Here is a 23,453-nt window from a genome sequence, read left to right as displayed (position 1 = left end):
AGTCGACGTTTTGGGCCAAGACCCTTCATCAGATCTGGGAAAAAAGATGAGGAGTCAGAGTAAGAAGGAGGGAGGAGAGGAAGAAGTACAAGGTGGTAGGTGATAGGTGAAACTGGGAGAGGGGGATGAGTGAAATAAAGACCCAGGAAATTGATTGGTAAAAGAGATACAGGGCTGGAGAAGGACAGAAGGCCTTGGAAGAAAGGGAAGTGGGAGGAACACCAGAGGGAGGTAATGGACGGGTAAGGAGATAAGGTGAGAGAGGGAAATAGAAATGGGGAAAAGTGAAGCGGGGTGGCAATTACCAGAAGTTCAAGAGATCGATGATATGCCATCAGGTTGGAGGCTGTTGAGATGGAATATAAGGTGTTGCTCCTCCAACCTGAGTGTGGCCACATCGTGGCGGTAGAGGAGGAGGCCATGGACTGACATGTCAGAATGGGAATGGGAAGTAGAATTGAAAATGGGTGGCTTCCGGGAGATTCCGCTTTTTCTGGCGGACAGAGCATAGGTGCTCGGCGAAGAGGTCTCCCAGTCGCCCAAATGAGAACAAAATGAACACTAACTTATAAACGCAAAAGGTTCTGCCGATGCTGGAAATGCAGAGCAACACACACACAAAATGGTGGAGGAACTCATTGGGTCAGGCAGCATCTATGGAAAGGAATAAACTGCTGCCTCGTTCCTCATCTTTTGCACAATTTATTTATGTTTGTAACACCTGCCTATTAGCTCCCCCTATGCTTTCTCCTATGGTCCACTCTCCTCGCCTATCAGATTCCTTCCTCTCCAGCCCTTTATCTTTCCCACCCACTGTGGTTTGCCTATTACCTTCCAGCTATCCTATTTCCCTTCCCCCACCCACCTTTTTATTCTGGCGTCTTCCCCCTTCCTTCTTGGTCCTGAAGAAGGGTCTTGGCCCAAAACGTCGACTGTCTGTTAATTTCTGTAGATGCCGTCTGACCTGAAGAGTTTTGTGTGTGTTGCTTTGGATTTCCAGCATCCGCAGGCTTTCTCATGTTCAATTCCCACCGCTGTCTGGAAGGAGTTTGTGTGTTCTCCCTGTCACCGTGCACTTTTCCTCCCGGTGCTCCAGTGTTCTCCCACATTCCAACTTCCTAATTCCACAGGTTAGTAGGTTAATTGGTCACATGGGTGCCATTGGGCTTTTGGGCCTGTTGGGCCATTGGGCCTGTTACCGTGCTGTAAGTCCAAAGAGAAAAAGAATAAGCCTGATTCTGGTCTCCTAAAATGGCCTCTCACCTCCAAGGCAATGATTTTTTTTATATCAGAATGGCAAAGCATTCAGAGCTGCCCTCGAGGAGCGGCTTTAGGCGCTTCTGGCCTTGCAGCAGTGTGGGGCGCTATTGATGAGGGTGCCCTCGGATCCCGGCCCACCAGGAATAAATACAGGACCATTGCTGTGTTTCTCACCGGGATGGCCAGCTTGAGGGAAACCAAAAGGCACCTTCCCGAAAAAAAAAAACCCAAGTAACTTTATGCACTCACAAAACAAAACTGGAAACTGAATAATTCCATCACATTATGAGTCAGAGGAGGAGTTATTAGTAAAATCGAGGATGGAAAACCCCTCCGCTGGCCATCACCCCTCAGAAAGTGCTCTTGTAAAACAAGTTAGTCAATAAAGACTAGACACCAAACAGAGGAGATGACTTTGTACATATTAAGTGGAGCTGTGAGTCAAATACCTTTATGAAAACTTTGTTTAATGTACTGAGAAGCCATTGACTAGAACATTTAGTGAAATTGATTTTCCTGACATTGATTAACTCCCTTTATTTTGCCCCTATATTAATTACTTTTTACAAATTAATTTAGCAGTCGTAAAACTTAAGAGCTGTGCAGAATGTTCCTGAAATGTTTAACTCTTCGGTGTCCCTCACTTTCCCTCCTGCCGTCACCAGGGGAAGCATCAACTCTCCACGACTACGCAGCGTCGACCATGAACGAGTTCCTGGGGATGTTCGGCTACGACGACCAGAATGTCAGGGACGAGCTGACGAAGAAGATCAGCTTCGACAAGCTGAACGCCACTACCTCAGAGACCTACCCCGGGGCCTCTCTGGGCGAGGACGCGCTGGCGAGGAGGGTCCGCAACTCCAAGTACGAGGAGTGCATTCGGAAACTCAAGGCAGGGGAGCAGCTGCCACGGCCGCTTCCCTCCTCTAAAGTTGAGGAGACAGGCCCCAGGCCCCCACAGGCAAAGGACACCCCGCCACCAAGCACCCAAGAGGCCTCTGTCCGTCGTGACGCCAAACCAACGCCTGCTCCCGCCCCGCCCGCCCCTCGGGGTTCCAAGTATGACTACTTCATCCAGAAGCTGAAGACGGGCGAGAGCCTCCGGCCCCAGAATGGGAACACCTACAAGAGGCCGTCCAAGTACGACCTGGAGAACGTCAAGTACCTGCACCTCTTCAGCCCCGGTGAGGGGGACCCCGACATGGGCGGCGCCATCGCCTTCAAGACCGGGAAAGTGGGGCGCCCCTCCAAGTACGACGTCAAGAACATACAGAAGCTGGCCATGGCCAAGGCTGCGCCAAACATGGCGGCCGCACCGCTCTCCGGCACCTCCTGCGCTCCGGGGACCGGCTCCGATTCGGCCGCTGCGGTCGGCTTCGGGGGCCCCGACCTCCTGAAGTCGAGCTTCTCCAGGACCGACTCCATCACAACTGGAACCGTCTCCACTGTCAGGTAAGGAAGCCATCTCCTCCGTCTCCCCGTCCGTTGCCCTGGTTCTGGGGTTTGCACAAAGGAGATGTTTTCCGGGCTTTGCTGCACATCGGAGTTCAGGGTCACCCTTTCCTCTTAAATCTAAATAATTCAAGCCGCCTTGGTTACTGAGTAGGGACGGCTGTCCCAGGCACGTGGGTGAGCAGAACAGTTATCGTGGGATGATAAAGAGGAAAGCTGAAGTTCATAAGGATAAAGAAGGTAGAAGTGTACCCCTTTATTAGGGAGAGAAAGAGCCTGTGGCAGGTCAAATTGGTCGGGTGAACAATTCGTTTTTCTGTGTACTGCAGATCATGGTCTCCCTAGGGGGCTTTGCTATTGCTTGCTTGGTGGGGGGGGTGGGGGAGGTGATGCTTTTTGCTGAAGTAAGTGGGGGAGGGGAAGGGTTGATGCTTGTGTGTGGGAGTGGGGAAGGGGATCTTTGGAGTTCCAATGCTTTTACTCATTCATTCCTTGGGGTACTCCTCTGTTTTTGTGGGTGTCTGTGAAACGAAGAATTTCAGGTTGTGTATTGTGTACATTCAATATCAAATGGAGCCACTGAACTGTTGCGATTTACCGGGATGTTGCCGGGGCTCGAGGGACTGAGTTGTGGAGAGAGTCTGAGCAACTGGGACTTCTTCCGCCGGAGCGTACGAGAGCGAGAGGTGATTTTATGGAGGGGTATAAAATCGTGTGGGGCAGAGATAGGGTTAATACGTACAGTCCTGGCAAATCAAACGCCAGAGGGCATAGGTTTGAGGTGAGAGGGGAGATTTAATAGAAACCCGTGGTGCGACATTTTCACCCAGAGAATGGTCAGTAAATGGAACGAGCTGCCAGCAGAAGTGATTGAGACAATTACATTGCCAACGTGTACGTGGACAGGATAGGAAGGATTTAGATGGTTATGGGCTCATAGTAGGACTAGCTTGGATGGGAATGATGGATGACATGAACCAGTTGGGCCAAAAGGCCGATGTGACTCCACCACTTTTAACAGGAACTAGGGTGAGGAGAAAGAAATAACTACACTCATGTAGTGACTTTCACATCCTGAGGATGTTCTAAATCCCTTAGCAATCCATGACGTGAGGTCACTGTTTAATGGGGAGGATACACCAATGGATTTCCACACACAGCAGTGTGTTAGAGACCAGACTGTTTCGATGACCTTGACTGAGAGGTAGTGTGGAAAGCTTTTTATGCCACGTACCAATACCTTTCAACAAGGGATCCTTGGAGCCCAGGCTGGGAGCCTCTAGTTAAGGCCACGTCCAGGTAAGGATAGTGTGCAGTCAACCCAGGCAAGACGGGCCTTTGAAGAAAGGCCTTTGAGGAGTATAGCTTCCCTTTGCTCAGCAGGGAACCGGAGCCATTTGGCGTATGGAGACATGACAAAGATATATGTAAAGCAAGGCACGCAACATCTAGGGGACAATTCAGAGTCCATTTTAATATCAAAGTATGTGTACAGACTTGGGCTGGCTTCCCCACCGGACTTAGTCTGGTGAGGAGGGTGTGAGGACACCCAGCAGGACTAAAAAAAAACAAGACCTGACAAAGGGCAGATGAGCTCCTTGTGAGCCAACGGCCATCTTCCCTGGAAGAGATTAAAGCCTCACCACGTATCTACGAATCGTATGCTATGCACCCAGTTAGAAGAGACACGATGAACTTGGGCGCTGCACCGTGTGCCTGGACCTGCCCAAGGCCTAAGGAAGGGCCGAGCTCGAAGAAGTGGCCGCAGCTGGAGGCCAACACGGCCTCGGGCTCGAGTACGGCGGGGGCGGTGGCGGGCGGTGCCAAGGCGGCCAGTGAGAACAAACTGGAGGAGAGGCTGTACTCGATGCTGTCGCAAGATCGAAGAAGATGGAAGTGCGTAACCCCCAACTCCGGATTCGGGACGGCATCCACTGACGTGTACCATATACAACCTGACATTTGTGCTCTTCACAGGCGTCCGCAAAACAAGAAACTCCATCAGATGAATGATAGAAATATCGAAGCCCCGAAGAAGATGCAGCAAAAGCATCGACCCCGCCCCCCCACACCCACCCCCCGTGACTTTATTAACTTCATAGTATGATCAGTTGTTAGCTTGTAGTTTCTATTTTAACACCGGTATTGTGAATGGTGATTGATCGTGCAAAGAAGGAATTTGAACATAGTTTAGAAGACGATCAATGTCCGTAACTGCTAATCAATTCTGTATAAAAATAGCATTTCTCTGCTCAACCCTCAGAACAGGCGCCATGGTAGTGTAGCGGCTAACGTGACACTATTACAGTTCAGGACGTGGGAATTCGGAGTTCAATTCCAACATCGTCCGTAAGGAGTTTGTACGTTCCTCCCCGTGAATGCGCGGATTTCCTCTTTGGGCCTCCAGTTTCCTCCCACAGTCCAAAAACGTACTGGATCGTGGGTAAATTGTCCTGTGATTAGGCTTGGGTTAAATAGGCAGGTTGCTGGGCCGTGTGGCTCACTGGACCAGAAGGACCTTTTCTGTGAGTAAAATAAAGGGGCCAGGCTGCTCACCTTGTGCAGTGGTAAATAAAGTGTGATTGAGGAAATAGTGCGAGTTCTCAGACACCAGTTAAGACCACAAGACCATAGGATCTAGGAGCAGAATTAGGCCATTTGGCCCATCAAGTCTGCTCTGCCATTTCATCATGGCTGATCCATGTTCCCACTCAGCCCCAATCTCCTGCCTTCTCCCGTATCCCTTCCTGCCCTGGCTGATCCAAGAATCTATCAACCTCTGTCTTAAATACACCAAATGACCTAGCCTCCATAACCGCCTGTGGCAACGAATTCCACAGATTCACCATTCTCTGGTGAAAGAAAATCCTCCTCATCTCTGTTCTAAAAGGACGTCCTTTTATTCTGAGGCTGTGCCCTCTGGTCCTACACTGTCCCACCATTGGAAACGACTTCTCCATGTCCACTTTATCTAGGTCTTACAGTATTTAGTGGGCTGCAATGAGATTCTCCCTCCACCCATTCATATAAATTCCAGCGAATAGAGGCCCAGAACCGTTAAGCACCATTACAACTGTAATCTGTGAAGAGTATTGATCGTGGCTCAGGTCACCTGGCAAACCACTTCTATAAAAATATTTGCCAAAAACAATCATGGTCAAGAACCATGATCACCTACATCCTACAACATGGCACGTCATGATGATGTCATACGACATGGCACACAATGATGATGATGCAGGGGACTGGGGCGTGTCCTTACCGAGGTGTGTAAGGTTGATAAGGTGAATTCACATTGTCTTTTTCCCAGTATCCAGGAATCAAAGCCCAAGGGGCATATGTTTAGATGAGAAGGGGAAGATTTAACAAGGGCCTGAGGTGTAACTACTCCACACACTGGATAGTGGGTATATGGAACAGAGAAGGGGGTTGAGGCAGGTACAATAACAACATTAAAAAGACATTTGGTCAGGAAACATTTAGAGCAGGGGTTTCCAACCTGGTGTTCTTGGACCCCTCGGTTAATTGTAGAGGTCCATGACATAAAAAGGGCTGGGAACTCTGGTCTAGAGGGATATGGACCAAATACAGGCAAATGGGACTAGTTTTGATTGGCGTGGGCGATTTGAACCGAAGGGCCTGTTTCCGTGCTGTGTTACTCCATGCCTTTAATGTTGGACATCCTTGGAATTCCAAAGACTAACGATGGTTGATATTTAAACTGAAAGGTGACCTTCTGAGGTTGTGATAATCAAGGTGTATCAGGCGGCATCTTTATTTTGGGGGCGATCAAACTTAAAAGGAGTTGAGTCTAGGATCAAGAGCACAGCCTTAGAATACAAGGACACCCCTTGGGAACGGAGATGAGGAGGAATTTCTTTCTCCAGAGGGTGATGAATCTATGGAATTCGTCGCCACAGACTCCTGTGGAGGCCAGGTCATTGGGAGCACTTAAAGCGAAGGTTGATAGGCTCTTGATTAGTAAAGGTGTCAAAGGTTACGGGATAGAATGGGGTTGAGGGCGATAATAAATCAGCCATGATGGAATGGTGGAGCAGACTGGATGGGCTGAATAGCCCAATTCTTCTCCTATGTCTTATGGTCTTAAAAGCAGCATTGAAATAACAATTGAAGAAGATACCATAAGAGGGCAAACTAACAATGATATCTGGGTTCTGCTCACCTGGAGCCAGGGAATCCGAATGTGACATTCTACAACAGATTGGAAGAAATCGGTACAATCACCAGCAAGGACAGTAAACAAAGGTGTGGGCTAATAATTTGTAGAACATCAGTGTGTGTCTGCGTCACTGTGCAAAATAATTTCAATCATATTGTATTCAAAATGAATGAGCCTATTATGTTGGAAATTGGTTTTCATCACCGAGCACAGAGTCCATTTTATTTCAGGCTGCGCTCTGATTACATTAATAATGATCTTAACCTTTCCACACAGGCGCAGAGAGTCAGGTTGATCCCGCCGCACTCTCCATTTGCTCAGGTGCAGCTCTGCCAGCTGCATTTCTGCAGTTTTCTCTGATTATTCCATTAATGCCGGCAGAGGAAATAAATAGGCTGAAGGGCCTGGAACTGAGGGATGTTCCCAAGATCTCTGGCCACTCTGTCCTCACACCCCCCCCCCCCCCCCAGCATGCTTTTCCTGAGGGGGTAAGTTCAAAGGAGGCGTGAGGGGCAAGTTTTTTTAACACAGAGAGTGATGGGTCCCTGGAATGTGCTTCCTGCGGTGGTGGTAGAGACATTTACATGTGGAACATTTGAGGGACAGTTGGATAGGCACACAAATGTGAGGAAAATGGAATGACGTTGTGTAGGCAGAAGAGATTAGTTGTCCACTTGATTACTAATTTAATAGACGGCTGTCGAGGCTGTATAATTTATACGTACTTTGATAATAAATGTACCTTGAAACTTTGGATGTTGACTTTGAGGTTCAGCACAACAATGTGGGCCGAATGGCCTGTTCCTGTGCTGTAATGTTCTACGTTCATCCATTCCTGAAGTGCACTTGCCATTGTGGTGAGCAGCCAGAAGCTGTAGAGCAAATGATGCAGGTGGGGTTGGGAGTGGGGGGGCACAACGCTGTGGAGTGCTGGCGACCTGGGTTCAATTCCCGCCGTCGCCTGCAAGGCGTTTGTACGTTCCTCCCGTGACCACGTGGGTTTCCTGCGGGTGCTCTGGTTTCCTCCCACCGTCCAAAAGACCTAGTGGTTGGTAGGTCAATTGGTCATTGTAAATAGTCCTGTGATTAGGCCAGGATTAAATCCGGGGACTGCTGAGAGGCGCGGCCGAAAGGCCCCGAAGGGCCTGTTCCATGCTGTATCCCAATAAATCAATAAACATCCCACAAACAGTGATGATCAGATTATTGGATTCTGTCGTGCAGATTTGTTTAAAAATAAGTTATTTTTACACAGAGAGTGGTGGGTGCGTGGAACGCCCTGCTGGGAAGAAGCAGATATATTAATGGCATCTAAGGAACTATTAGATTAGGACATGGATGACAGAAAAATGAAGGGTTATGTAAGAAGGGTTAGATTGATTTTAGGGTAAATTAAACATTTGGCACAACCGTGTGGGCTGAAGGGCCTGTACTATAGTGTAATGTTAGACTATAAGACCATAAGACACAGGAGCAGAATTAGACCACTGAGTCTGCTCCACCATTCCATCATGGCTAATTATTATCCCTCTCAACCCCATTCTCCTGCCTTCTCCCTGTAACCTTTGACATCCTGACTAACCAAGAACCTATCAACCTCCACTTTAAATATACCATGAGAATTGGCCTCCACAGCCGTCTGTGGCAATGAATTCCACAAATTTACCACCCTCCTCATCTCTGTTCTAAAAGAATGTTCTTCTGTTCTGAGGCTTTGACCTCTGGTCCTAGACTCTCCCACTACAGGCAACCTCCTCTCCACGTCCACTCTATCTAGGCCATTCAATATTTGGTAGGTTTCAATGAGATCTTCCCCCACACCCCCCTCCATGCTTATAAACTCCAGTGAGTACAGGCTCAAGCATGTAATGTTCTAAGTGACCGGGACATCGGGACAGAACTGAGAATTTCCCGGCTCTTTTCCAAGGATCTTGGAAGCCTATCGGAGAAAGTCTTGTTTTGATATCCCGTACAGAGGGGCAACCAACATTCCCGTAATGCTGTTTTGGAACATCAACACAAGATGCTGAGTTCAAGATTATGCAGTGGGAGTTGTGGAGAGACCTTTCCTGAGTCTCCAGCTGCAAGTCACTTCCACTCATCTCTCCACAGAGGCTGCCTGACCTGCCGAGTATTTCTAGCACTCTCTGTTTAATTCCAAGATTATTGCCAACTGCCATATTCAAAGTCAAAGTAATTTTATTATCAAAATAAGCAAATGTCACCATATGCTAAACACAAAATAATCTGCTGATGCTGGGGTCAAAGCAACACTCACAACACGCTGGAGGAACTCAGCAGGTCGGGCAGCATCCGTGGAAACGATCAGTCGACGTTTCAGGCCGGTCCTGACGAAGGGTTCCGGCTGGAAACATCGACTGATCGTTTCCACGGATGCTGCCTGACCTGCTGAGTTCCTCCAGCGTGTTGTGAGTGTTGCTGTCACCATATGCTACTTTGAGATTCATTTTTGTTAGCATTTACAGGGAAATAAAGAAATAAAGTATAATTTATGAAAAACTATACATAAAGACTGACAAACAACCAATATGCAAAAGAAGTCAAATTGTGGAAATTTAAAAAAATAATTATAATACTGAGAACTGGAGTTATAGAGACGTTGCAAGTGAGTCTGTAGGTTGTGGAATCAGTTCAAGGTTGAGGTGAGTAAAGTTATCTATTTCTGTATTTATTTAGAGATACAGCATGGAACAAGGCCTTACAGCCCAATCAGCCACACCACCCAGCAACCCACCTATTTAACCCTAGCCTAATCACAAGACAATTTACAAATACCAATTAGCCTACTTAACAGATACGTCTTTGGACTGTGGAAGGAAACCCGAGCACTCGGAGGAAACCCGCGCGTTCACACAAAGAAAGTTTAAAACTCTTTACAGCCGGCGCCGGACTCGAACTCCGAACTCCGGAACACTACGCTACCGCGGCGCCTTCAGGAGCCCGATCATTCCTGAACCATCAGAAGCTGCATGGGGCTTCCTGATGTCTTCCCGAGCTTCGCAGTGGGTGTCTGACACAAGCAAAGTGCGTTAGTTGCAGAGATACGTGTTATATTCCATGCCAGGCCAGGGACTGTTGGCTTAAGTTGCTCCGTTGAGGGAAGCTGGCAGTTTGTCTAGTGGGGCTGGTTTACCTTGGCCAAGCTGACGACCTGTCAGTTTTGCATTGGATCAGGCAACAAAAGAATTGTAAGTTGTAGGATCGCAGAAGGTTTAGAACATTTTGGCCTATGGAATCTGTGCAATCTTTGTGTGCGAACAATCCATCCAGTCCCAACTCACAGTCTTGCAAATAACTTTCTCTCGGTTATGTTGGATTGATCCAAGGTTCTGTCAGGAGTCCAGAAAAAGGCATAGAACTTCTTGTTTCATGATTGCTTTATCAAGTGCTAATAGAACAAAGGAATTGCAAACAGAGAGCAGCAAGAGAAAAGAAGGGACAGAGAAAGGAAGAGGAAAGAATAACAAAAGATGGCGAGCCAGCATGCTCTGTCCTTGTTATACCATAGATAAGACACATTCCATTTAAATTTGTAGATAAGAGTTAACCAATCAGATAGCCCATTCAAATAATGTGATACCTATGAAACTCTTTGAGTAATACAAAGAACTGTAACCTCTAGGGAATACATTGAACAATTGTGTATACACAGATAATCATATAAATTAAAAACAGGCATAGGAAAGTTCAAACCACAAAAAAGTAACAATTATACAGTCTATTTTAACAGATAGCTATCTAGCACCCTTTTGAACACCTTGATCAAATCTGCCTTCCCCAGAAGACCTTGGAGAACATTCCTCTCCAACAACTAGCAATGAATAAACTGCGTCCTAAAGTCGGTATCGATCAAATGTCTGTCAGTTTCATTCTGCGCCTCCTCCATCCCTATAGTTCAGCCAGAGGGAACCATTACTCTGTCTAGACCAGGACTGCTCAGTTAATGATAGGAGTCCATGGCATAAATAAGGTTGGGAATCCCTAGTTTAGACTATTCTAAATTGTAACTATCTTGCAGATCCCCTAATAACTTCTTCCTTTCCAAGTAGAGTCACACCGCCTGGTCACGTCTTATTCAAGTACAGTTCAAGTAAATGAGTTTCATGGACTCACTGCCTTCCGGCTAAAGGAATTCTTCCTCACCTCTGTTCTAAAGGGACTTCTGTTTCTTCTGAGGCTGTGCCCTCTGGTCCTAGATTCTCCCACTGTTGGAAACATCCTCTTGGTGTCCATTCTATCTAGGCCTTTCAGTGTTTGGTAGGTTTCAATGAGATCCTCCCTCATTCATCTAAACACCAGTGAGTACAGGCCCAAAGCCATCAAACACCATTAGAACTGTATCCCTCCAGGCCTTGTCTATTCAAATGTGTTAGTGTCTGTTAAACATAGTGGTTGTATCTGATTCCAACCCCTTCTCTGGCAGCAAGTTCCACATCACAACCATTCTCTGTGTTAAAAAAATCCTTCAAATTCCTCTCATTGTGAACCTGCAGCTTTGTGTTTTTGATACCACGACCACGGGGAAAGAATTCTGCTTATTTATCTTATCAGTGCCACTTAAAATTTTATATACCTCTGTTAGGTCACCCCTCGGCTTCCTTCACTCCGGGGAAAACAAGCCCAGCCTAACCTGTGTGTCCTCATCACAGATGTCCTCCAATCCAGGCAACATTACAATGAATCTCCTCTGCAGTCACATCCTTTCTGTAATGTGGTGGCCACACTATACTGCATGGCCTTATCAGTGTTTTGTAAAGTTGCAACCAACTTTCAGATGCTAAGACCCATGCTAAGAAGAATGATGCTTTACGATGAGTCACACTTACCTCCGTGGGTCCTTGAATTTAAATGTTTAGGCTTATCCAGAGTAGGGCAACACTCACAACACACTGGAGGAACTCAGCGGTCGGGCAGCATCCGTGGAAAAAGATCGGTCGACGTTTCAGGCCGGAACGTCGACCGATCTTTTTCCACGGTTGCTGCCCGACCCGCTGAGTTCCTCCAGTGTGTTGTGAGTGTTGCTTTGACCCCAGCATCTGCAGATTATTTTCTGTCCAGAGTAGGGAGAGCTTCATCTGTCTCTGCTTTACATTGGAGTTTATACTCTTGAGCAGTTGAATTGAGTTAAGTTGTTTGGTTAGATTGGAGGAACAACACCTCATATTCCGTCTTGGGTAACCTCCAACTTGATGGCATGAACATCGACTTCTCTAACTTCTGGTCATTTTTTCCCCATTCCTTCCTTCCCTTCTCCTCACCTGCCTATCAGCTCCCTCTGATGCCTCTCCTAATTCCAATTTTCCCTTCTTTTTCAACCCTTTACCTTTTAAGCCTATCACCTCCCAGCTTCTTACTTCATCCCTCCCTCCCAGCACCCAACCACCTTCCTCCTCACCTACCTCACCTGTCATCACCTGACCTCACCTGTCCTCACCTGTCACCTGCCGGCTTGTATTCCTTCTCCTACCTATTCTGGCATCTACCCCCTTCCTTTCCAGTCCCGACACCCCTCAAGGGTCTTGGCCCGAAATGTCGATAGTTTATTCTCCTCCAAAGACGCTGCCTGACTTGCTAGGTTCCTCCCACATTTTGTGAGTGCGTGTCGGATCTGAAATGTGGCAGATGCTTTCATCTTTTCCTAAATTAGCACTTCAGGCATGCGTTACTTTGGATCTGTGGCAGTTCACTGTCAAGTTATCCTGCATTAACTGACCAACAGATGTGCCAAGCAAAAGTGTTATTAACTTAATTTTAAATTTCTCACGCAGCCGGCTTTCCAAAGGGGACCCGTTAGTGGATGACTCCGTTGGGTATGTATTCTACTTTCTAAACCTATCTCAGCCAGAAGTCCTGCAGCTCTAACTGTAATTGTTTAAGGAATTGAGTCCTTCAAAGTGTTCATGACCTTTCCTAGCAGCAGTCCATTACTGTAATTGCATTTTACGATTGTGGTAATTCAGCTTAAGAAAAATTATTGTAATGAGTTTAACTCTTCAACTAATCACTGTCCTTTTTAGCTTTATAAAACGTGCAAGGGTATATTTTTTTTTACTTTTATTTTTTAAAGGTGGGTATGTTTAATATGAAGGTTCAGAAGGTACACATTTGGACACCTCCTCTGTCTCATTGACATTGAGTTAGGATTCTACCCTTCAAGTTCCTGGATCTGTGCAAGGTTTTTTTTTCCGGCCATCAGTTCACGTACACTCAGTGCCCACTTTATTAGGTACAGGAGTGGTCTTTTGCTGCTGTAGCCCATCCTCTTCAAGGTTCAACATGTGTGTTCAGAGATGCTCCTCTGCACACCACTGTTGTAACGTAAAAGTTGCTGGTGAACGCAGCAGGCCAGGCAGCATCTCTAGGAAGAGGTGCAGTCGACGTTTCAGGCCGAGACCCTTCGTCAGGGCTAACTGAAGGAAGAGTGAGTAAGGGATTTGAAAGTTGGAGGGGGAGGGGGAGATCAAAAATGATAGGAGAAGACAGGAGGGGGAGGGATGGAGCCAAGAGCTGGACAGGTGATTGGCAAAAGGGATACGAGAGGATCATGGGGCAGGAGGTCCGGGAAGAAAGACAAGTGCGGGGGTGGGGGGGACCCAGAGGATGGGCAAGAGGTATATTCAGAGGGACAGAGGGAGAAAAAGGAGAGTGAGAGAAAGAATGTGTGTATAAAAATAAGTAACAGATGGGATACGAGGGGGAGGTGGGGCCTTAGCGGAAGTTAGAGAAGTTGATGTTCATGCCATCAGGTTGGAGGCTACCCAGACGGAATATAAGGTGTTGTTCCTCCAACCTGAGTGTGGCTTCATCTTTACAGTAGAGGAGGCCGTGGATAGACATGTCAGAATGGGAATGGGATGTGGAATTAAAATGTGTGGCCACTGGGAGATCCTGCTTTCTCTGGCGGACAGAGCGTAGATGTTCAGCAAAACGGTCTCCCAGTCTGTGTCGGGTCTCGCCAATATATAAAAGGCCACATCGGGAGCACTGGACGCAGTTTATCACCCCAGCCGACTCACAGGTGAAGTGTTGCCTCACCTGGAAGGTCTGTTTGGGGCCCTGAATGGTGGTAAGGGAGGAAGTGTAAGGGCATGTGTAGCACTTGTTCCGCTTACACGGATAAGTGCCAGGAGGGAGATCAGTGGGGAGGGATGGAGGGGACAAATGGACAAGGGAGTTGCATAGGGAGCGATCCCTGCGGAATGCAGGGGGAGGGGAGGGAAAGATGTGCTTAGTGGTGGGATCCCATTGGAGGTGGCGGAAGTTACGGAGAATAACATGTTGGACCCGGAGGCTGGTGGGGTGGTAGGTGAGGACCAGGGGAACCCTGTTCCTAGTGGGGTGGCGGGAGGATGGAGTGAGAGCAGATGTACGTGAAATGGGGGAGATGCGTTTCTTCCCGGACCTCCTGTTCCATGATCCTCTCGTATCCCTTTTGCCAATCACCTGTCCAGCTCTTAGCTCCATCCCTCCCCTTCCTGTCTTCTCCTATCATTTTGGATCTCCCCCTCCCCCTCCAACTTTCAAATCCCTTACTCACTCTTCCTTCAGTTAGTCCTGACAAAGGGTCGGCCTGAAACGTCGACTGCACCTCTTCCTAGAGATGCTGCCTGGCCTGCTGCGTTCACCAGCAACTTTTATGTGTGTTGCTTGAATTTCCAGCATCTGCAGAATTCCTGTTGTTTACTGTTGTAACGTGTGGTTATTTGAGTTACTGTCGCCTTCCTGCCAGCTTGATCCAGTCAAGCCATTATCCTCTGAGCTCTCTCATTCACAAGGCATTTTCAGCCACAGAACTTTTTGTTTTATGCACCATTCTCTGAGAATTCAAGAGACTATTTTGCATGAAATTCCCTGGAGATCATCAGGTTCTGAGATACTCAACCCACCCCATGTGGTGCCAACAATCATTCCACAGTCAAAGTCACTTAGATCACATTTCTTCCCCATTCTGATGTTTGGTCTGAACAACAACTGAACCTCTTGACTATGTCTGTGTGCTTTTGTGTATTGAGTTGCTGCCACATGACTGGCTGATTAGATATTTGCATTAACAAGCTGGTGTACCTAATAAAGTGGCCACTCAGTGTATTTGTTTTATAATTTCAAAAGAAACTAAATTGCTAACAATGCAGTTGGTTTCAATTTAAAATAATTATTATTGCATTTTATACTATGAATAAACAAGAGAGATGTTTTGTTTCAATTGAATAAAGTATAGTTTGTGCACCTTAGGATTAATTGTAAGGTTTAAACATAACATCCAACGAGAAGTATAAACAGTCAACGTTTCTGATGTCGACTGTTGACCCCTCTTCGTAGATGCTGCCTGACCTCCTGAGGTCCTCCAGAGCTTTGCGTGTGTTACCACAGAAGAGCTTTCTGTCCACAATGTCTGCAACACGTGCTCCTTTTCAATTAGTGCTCTGGCAGTTGCCAGTTTGTGAAGATGAGCACTCAGCCTCTGTAAGAGAAATGAGTCTTCACTGCAGAGCAGAAGAAACTTGGACCTTAAAGTCCAAGGTCCAGAATCCAGGGATGAGGCCCTGACTTACAGAGAAACTTGCCCCTTGCCTGTCGTACCAGCCTCAGGAACCTGGGTGACACAAGGGTCCAGCTAAGCGGAGGGACTGATCCAATTATATGGGTTTAATCCAGACCTCAAGTGCGGACTGCGTGGAGTCTGCAAGTTTCTCCTTGACCACATGGTGTTCATAGAATTATACAGCGGAGAATCAGGCCATTCTGCCCAATTCTGGAATCTAGTCCCATTTGTCTGCATTTGACCCATGTCCTTCTCAACTTTTCTCATCCAGGGACCTGCCCAACTTTTGAACGTTGCATTAAACATAAAATATCTTTTAAATACTGCATTTGTCCCTGCCTCTGCTGCTTCCATAAATCCCTGACTCTCTGGGAGCTAAGTGGCTGGAAGGAGGCTGTTCCTTTTGGTGGAGGGTTTAAGGGTAGAGCTCGCAGGTACCTAATAAAGGGTGACACAGCCAACAGAGACACTGCCTCAGTGGGTTTGATCCTGACCCCTGGTGCTGTCTGGATGGATTTTGTACATTAGGCCTGTGGCTTCACCGATTTCCTCCGGATGCTCCCGTTCCCTCCCACGTCATGAAGATGTGTGGGTTGGTAGGTTAATTGGCCACTGTAAATTGCCGCTCTTCTGTAGATGAGGGGTAGAAACTAGAGGAGTCGATGGGAGTGTGGAGAGAATATTTTTAAAAATCAGGATCAATGCTAGGGATGTAGGCCAAAGGGCCTAGTCTGTTACTATGATTAACTGAGTTCTCATTGGGATCAGTTGCCCATCCTGAGAAAGAAAAAGAAACTGAGGCAGTTTTCCTATTCCCAAATGCACTGAGAGACTCAAAATTCAAAGTAGATTTATTATTGAAGTATGCATACATTGTAGAACCTTGAGACTTGTCTCCTTACAGACGACCACAAAAGAAGAAACCCAAAATAACCCATTAAAAAAGTGACAAACACCCAATGTGCAGTGAGAAAGAGAGAGAGAAACACGAATTGTGCAAACAATAAAAGTAAGCAAATAGCATTTAGAATGAAAGTGAGTCCTCAGACATGCAGCCAGAGTGGGCCCCACAGCCTCAGTCTCAGCCACAGTGCAGGAGAGAGCAGAGTAAATGTCACAGAGCAGCAAACAGAATCGGCCTGACCCTCAGCTGCCTTTTCTGATTCCTCATTGCATCATAGGCCAGGGCACTCCTTGGGCCTGTTCCTCTGGAGCAGCCTGACTCCACTGTCAGGAGAATAGCCAGTGGGCCCAGTGCCAGAAGGATGTGGAAAATGGGCCCAACCAGGACACAGTGAGGGACAGCATCACTCTCTTAAATTTCCTTTTGTGCTCCAGCAGCAGGAGATGACAGAATGGAGGCCGTTTGGTTCATTACGTCTCTTTGAAAGGACTATCCACTGTCCCCAGTTGTACTTTCCCTCAGTTTATCCAGCTCTGTGATCTCTGTGAGATCATATCAGCTCTGTGTTCCATACTGCAATTAAACCCTATGAAAAATGAATTTCCAATCCCCTCGGGATCTTTTCAAAGTTCAAAGTAAATTTGTTATCAAAGTACATATATGTCACCATATACAACCTTGAGATTATTTTTATTGTGGGCAATCACAGTAAATACAAAGAAACACAGTGAAAAACCACACACAACACTGACAAACAACCAGTGTGCAAAAGACAACAAACTGCAAAGGCAAAAAGAAAATAATAATAATAAATAAGCAATAAATTTCGAGAACATGAGATGATGAGTCCTTGAAAGTGAGTTCATGGGTTGTGAGAACAATTTAGTGTCTGGGTGGTGAAGTTGAGTGAAGTTATCCCCTTTGGTTCAAGTGCCTGATGGTTGAGGAGTGATAACTGTTCCTGAACCTGGTGGTCTGGGTCCTGAGGCTCCTGTACCTTCTTCCTGATGGCAGCGGTGAGAAGAGAGTATGGCCTGGATGGTGGAGGTCCCTGATGATGGATGAGCATAGAAGGAGAGTCATCTCTGCTTCAAGAACCTGATGGTTAAGGTTGACAGACACTTTGGATCCTGTGGCCCTGAATGACCCTATCACAAGGGAAATCCTTTTCCTGGGATTACTAAGTGAACTGGGAAAATCTGAGGGAAACAAATACATAGTCAAAGTTTGGAAGACTCATCTCTGTGCGTTTCTTTCTCCACAGAAGGTTGTCGAGTTCGAACGTGTCTACAGTGAATCGGTGAGTGTCTCTGGGAATGGGACTGTCCTGTGCAGTATCAGTCCCTCAGTAACCAGTTGGTTAAGGCACTGAGGGCTCTATTTTGATCAGAAACTAATTATTAACTAGTAGTAATAAACACCGAAGAAGAGCTTCATCAATCCCAGGGTAATGTCACACTCTGGATGTTTCCCAATGTACAATGAATCCAAAGGAGGGAAGAGGAAATCTGAATATTTTTAATGAAATTTAAAAATATTTGAACACTTGGAGATTGATTTCAAGTAAATTAAGGTTTGGTAATTCCAACAAGAAATTTGAAAAGTGTAGAATATTTCCTCTGCTCAGTGTAGAAAATTTACATACAGTTCTGGTATTGCTGTGCTTGTATTAAAGCGGAAACTCCTTTCTCCCCTACTCCCAACCGTGCAGTTCAGAATGAATCAGTTTAAAACATTACACTAACTAGGAAATGAACCTCTTAACCATGTCAGCATGCCTTTATGCATTGAGTTGCTGCCACGTGATCAGCTGATTAGATATCTGCAATAAGGGGTAGATGTACAGGTGTACCTAATAAAGTGGCCACTGAGTGTACCTACTCAGTGAATTGTGTGCAACTGTGTTTTGTGATTTGGCTTTAACATTCCTTTTTTTTGCTAGAGATGCAGTAGACATGAACAAGAGTTCCCTATGTACGAGAGGTGTACGAGATTTGTTAGTGCCAGAGGTGAACAAGGTGAAGCTGTACTACGTTCTAGCAGAGATGTGCAGATATTCACTAGCTTCAGTTTTGACGGGTCTGGGGAGTAGTGGAGGGGTGTTACTTTAAGATACACCAAGACAGTTACAGTTTAATAGTAAAATCATCGAACAGTACAGCACAGAAATAGGCCCTTTGGCCCGTCTAGTCCATGCCGAACTATTATGCTGCCTAATCCTGCTGACCTGCACCCTGACCATAGCCTCCATCTATGTACCTATCCAAATATCCCTTCAGTGCTGAAATCCAATCTGCATCCAACACTTCCACTGGCAGCTCATTCCACACTCTCACCACCCTCTAAGTGAAAAAGTCTCCCCTCATGTTCCCCTTAAACATTTCACCCTTCACCCTTAACCCATGACCTCTAATTCTAGTCTCGCCCAACCTCAGCAGGAAGTGCCTGCTTGCATTTACTGCATTTATACTTGAGTGGCGGAGTAAAGAGTATTGATAATGGCTGGGGTCATCTGTCTTGTGAAGTCACTGCCCAGAAGAAGGCAATGGCAAACCACTTCTGTAGGAAAATTTGCCAAGAATAATCACGGTCAATGGAAAGACCATGATCGCCCACATCACATAGCGAGCGAACAATACCCCAGATGGTCTATAACATTGTTCAAACTTAGCCGATGTGAGTTATCAAAGGGTTAAAGCTTGATGTCAATTGTTTTTAAAATCTTCCTGTTGTGAATCTATAATTAATGTGATGTTTCAATACTTGGACAGTAAAACATCTAAGAAACTGTCACATACTGTAGACCGTGAGGCAGGAAGACAATTCATGAAATAAACTCTCAGATGTGTTTTGGCAGGTTATATATTTATTTTTAAATGCAAAACTAATTCAAATTTAATTTTTTATTTACTTTGCCTTCACAAAAACTAGGAATGGATTGTCCTCAGACAAACCAGGTGCTTTGCCCGATGATGTAAATATTTACCAGAAGTACATTGCCAGGTATGTAAATTTTACTTTATTTTACATAGAAAACCTTGTTAAGAAAACTGAACCTGATTTGATTGTTCTGTGTTGCCTGCACTTCGAAATTGCTTGGTAATTTGCAAATGGTGTACCAGTGTGAGGAGTTGAGATTGAAATCTTGGTGGGTGTGCAAGGTGTTTGAGCATTGCCCCATTGCTTTTGGAGTTGAACCAACCACTTGTCACCTGTCACACACGGAACCACCCACACAAAGGGATATATTGTAGTTGCCGGTCAGGGCCAGTCCACAGCACAAAATTGTCCTCAAACCTTCCAGTCTGTCAGTAAGAATCCCTGATTAGAAATCAGAATCATGTTTCTCTGCACTGACATACAGCACTGTGCAAAAGTCTTAGGCACCCGAGCTATATATGTGTGCCTAAGATTTTTGCACAGTACTGTATGTTGTGAAACTGGTTATTTTGTGGCAGCAGTACAGTGCAAAACATAAATAAATTACTATAAGTTGCAATTAAAAAGTTAAATGGTGCGGAAGAGGAATAGTGAGGTGGTGTTCGTGGACCATTCAGAAATCTGATGGCAGAGGAGAAGTTCTTCCTAAAACATTTACTGATTCAAGATAGTTTCTTGTCGTCCTTCAGCACACGAGTGTCAAGGAGAACAAAATGATTGTTGCGCTGGATCTGATGCAGCGTGAAAAAAAAATGCAGTGAGCATACAGAATGAATAAGCATTAAAAATACACGATAATAACATGATTGAAGTCTCCTGCAATTGTGAAGTGACCATCCGGATGCTCGTGTACTTCCTCCCTAATGTTAGTAATGAGAAGAGGGCATGTACCAGACGGTAAGGATCCTACACTGCTTTCTTGAAGCATCTTCTTTTGAAGATTCCTTGATGATGGAGAGTGCTGTGCCCTTGATGGAGATAGAGAGATACAGCACTAAAGTAGGCCCTTCAGCCCTCTGAATCATGCTCACCATCAACCACTCATTTGAGGATGGACAGAGAGGTGATGAATTTAGTCAAGGAGAAAACGGAAAGGTTTGCTCCTTATAGTTACTATTCTATTGATTTATTGGGTATGCCCACAAGAAAATGAATCTCAGGGTTGCATATAGTGACACATATGTATTTTGATTAAAAAAATGCTTCCAACTTTGAGTTTTGGTGGTGCGAGGCCAAAGGTTCTCCCCTCCCGGATGGTAGCAGTGAGAAGAGAGCGTGGCCTGGATGGTGGGGGTCCTTGCTGATGGAGTCTGCTTTCTTGTGGCAGCGCTCCTCGTAGCTGCGCTCAGTGGCGGGGAGGGCTTCGCCTGTGACGCATCCCGCACTCCCCTGTTGCCTCTTCCGCCCAGAGGTCAGGATTCCATGATCCTGTGAGGGACGGGAGCAGGACAAAGCCCGTCAAGTTCGCTCCGCGGCACCGTGGAATTGTGACCGATGAGCGATTAGCCTTACTTGTCGCGCGTGCAATGAAGTGTTGTTTGCGTCAACTCAAGCCAGCGAGGGTTACGCTCGGGGTGGGCCACGTGCGCCGCCACGCCTCTGCCCTGGTGTAACTTACTAGACCTTACCCTAACTGTGCACTTTTTGGAGTGTGATGGGAAGCTGGGACCCAGGTGCTCACAGAGAGAACTTACAAGCTGCCTGCAGACTGTGCCGCATCCCTCCACCACCACCACCCCAACCTCAGCCACCTCAGCTCTGGTTTCCCTAAATCCCTCAGCCTTCCTGGCCCCTCAGACTAATCGCCCTCATTCAAAGTGATTTCTCCACAGTTACTCACTCGCTCTGTGGCAAGGGTGAAGAGGAAAGAATCGCTTCCCTGTGTCTGTAACCTGTGCAATTGACGGAAGTGCTGCATTTTCATATCAGATCTGCCTGCTGTATTTATTTCAGGGTTAAGACCTTGCAGGGAGAGAAGTGTGCTCTTGATGCAAATTTAGCTAAATATTTGCTGTAAACAGAAACAGTAGCCTGCAAAAAAATTCCAGGAGCTGATGCTATTTAGGACAGAGATTTAATTAAGGAATTTCTAACAAGGTCGCCCTTGCATCTGCCAAGCCCTCTGTTTTGATAATTGCTCAGCATAATGCAGAATATTTTTCTGAACAACTCCGCGTGAGCGGTTGGACTGGTGAGAGATAAGCTCGGATTCTGTTTCAGCTTCCTTACTGAAAGCACTCAGACAGGGGCCAAACGTTGGCTCTGTGGGTCTGATGTTGCAATGTTTTCATGATCCAGCCTTGGAAAATGGTCTCTAATTTGATGAGGCATCTACATTAAGTCGCAAACAAGAGAAGATCTGCAGATGCTGGAGATCAAAGCAACAGACACAAAATGCTGGAGGAACTCAGCAGGCCGGGCAGCATCTATGGAAGAGAGTAAGCAGTCGATGTTTCAGCCTGCAACAGTCAACCGTTTACTCTGTTCCATAGATGCTCCTGCTGAGTTCCTCTGGCATTTTGTGTGTATTACATCTACACTAAGTAGCCATATTATTAAGTACCCACTGTACCCAGTGGGCGCGTGGACAAGTGGTTAAGGCATTCGACTAGCAATCTGAAGGTCGTGAGTTTGAGCCCCAGCCGAGACAGCGTGTTGAGCAAGGCACTTAACCACACTGTGCTCTGCGACGACACTGGTGCCAAGCTGTATCGGCCCTTGCCCTTCCCTTGGACAACATTGGTGTCATGGAGAGGGGAGACTTGCAGCATGGGCAACTGCCGGTCTTCCATACAACCTTGCCCAGGCCTGCACCCTGGAGAGTGAAGACTTTCCAGGTGCGGATCCATGGTCTCGCGAGACTAACGGATGCCTTTACTGTACCTAATAAAGTAGCCAGTGAGTGTACGGGACTGTGCAGAAGTCTTAGGCACATGTATATCTCTCAGGTGCCTGACTTTTGCACAGTACTGTATTTGTCAACATGGACCAGAGAGCGAGTTTGTAAAGCTGGCGGGAGCAAAGTTGGGACTGGCGAGGGTGGAGCGCTGCTGGAGGTGGCAGAGAAGAAGAGCCAGAGGTGGGGTTGGCGTGGGTGCAGAGGCACCCAGTCCTGAGACACCAGGCAAGGTCATTTAAATCCAAACAGTTGGTTTATTGATCATTACAGACTACCTGTCTGGTGCTTCCCACTCCCCCTCTCTCTTCCCCTTTTCCCAACCGTGATTCCCCTCTCCCTGCCCCTTTCCCTCTCTCAGTCCACAATACTACTACTACGTTGACTCAGGCCTAGGGGATCTCAGTGCATAATAGAAACCCATATCAGAATCAGGTTTATCATCACTCACATATGTCATGAATTTTGTTTGTTTTTTGGCAGTGGCAGTACAGTGCAATACATAAAATTACTACAGTACTGTGCAAAAGTCTTCGGCGCCCTGGCTATATATATATATATATATATATATATATATATGTGCCTAAGACTTTTGCACAGTGCAGTTCGTGGTCTCCTACTGCTGTAGCCCATCCACATCAAGGTTCAGCATGTTTTGTTTTTAGAGATGCTCTTCTGCACACCACTGTTGTAATGTGTGGTTATTTGAGTTACTGTCACCTTCCTGTCAATCTTGAACCAGTCTGGCCATTCTGCTCTGACCTCTCTCGTTAACCAGGCATTGTTGCCCAGAGAATCGGCCGCTCTCTGTATGTTTTTTTTTTGTTTTTCACACCATTCCCTGTAAACCTTAGAGACTGTTGCTGACCCCAGGAGATCAGCAATTACTGAGATACTCAAACCACCCCATCTACCACCGGCAATCAAAGTCACTTAGATCACACTTTGTCCCCATTCTGACGTTTGACCTGAACAACAGCTAAACCTCTTGACCATGTCTACATGCTTTTATGCATTGAGTTGCTGCAATACCTTTGGCCAATTAGATTTTGCACCAGCAGGTGTAGAGGTGTACCTAATAAAGTGGGCATTGAGGCTTCATTTTCAACACAGAAATCAGATTCCATCCCTTCATCAAGATGATAGTTTTCCCTTCCAGTCAAAACTTATTCAAGTAATTTTCTGCAACTTTATACAAGTAGATTTAAAAACAGATATCAAAATGCCTGTTTCGCAGACATTTGAGATCTTCAGCAAT

General features: G+C 46.3%; 1 protein-coding gene across 3 annotated transcripts in view; it reads left to right on the top strand.

Moving 5' to 3' along the window:
• Nucleotides 1–23,453, top strand: part of casz1 (castor zinc finger 1) — a 497,282-nt gene that overhangs the window by 368,801 nt on the left and 105,028 nt on the right. For all 3 annotated transcript variants that reach the window (XM_072244987.1, XM_072244989.1, XM_072244986.1), the window contains exons 7-10: nt 1,926–2,712; nt 12,682–12,723; nt 17,624–17,659; nt 19,291–19,362. In XM_072244987.1, coding sequence (XP_072101088.1) covers nt 1,926–2,712; nt 12,682–12,723; nt 17,624–17,659; nt 19,291–19,362 — 937 coding nt within the window. The remainder of the gene's footprint in view (nt 1–1,925; nt 2,713–12,681; nt 12,724–17,623; nt 17,660–19,290; nt 19,363–23,453) is intronic.

The sequence above is a fragment of the Mobula birostris genome, chromosome 27 (genome assembly GCF_030028105.1).
Source record: "Mobula birostris isolate sMobBir1 chromosome 27, sMobBir1.hap1, whole genome shotgun sequence".
In the NCBI taxonomy this organism is placed as follows: domain Eukaryota; kingdom Metazoa; phylum Chordata; class Chondrichthyes; order Myliobatiformes; family Myliobatidae; genus Mobula; species Mobula birostris.
Note: the sequence above shows the minus strand (reverse complement) of the source record. Positions and strands in the feature narration are given on the sequence as shown.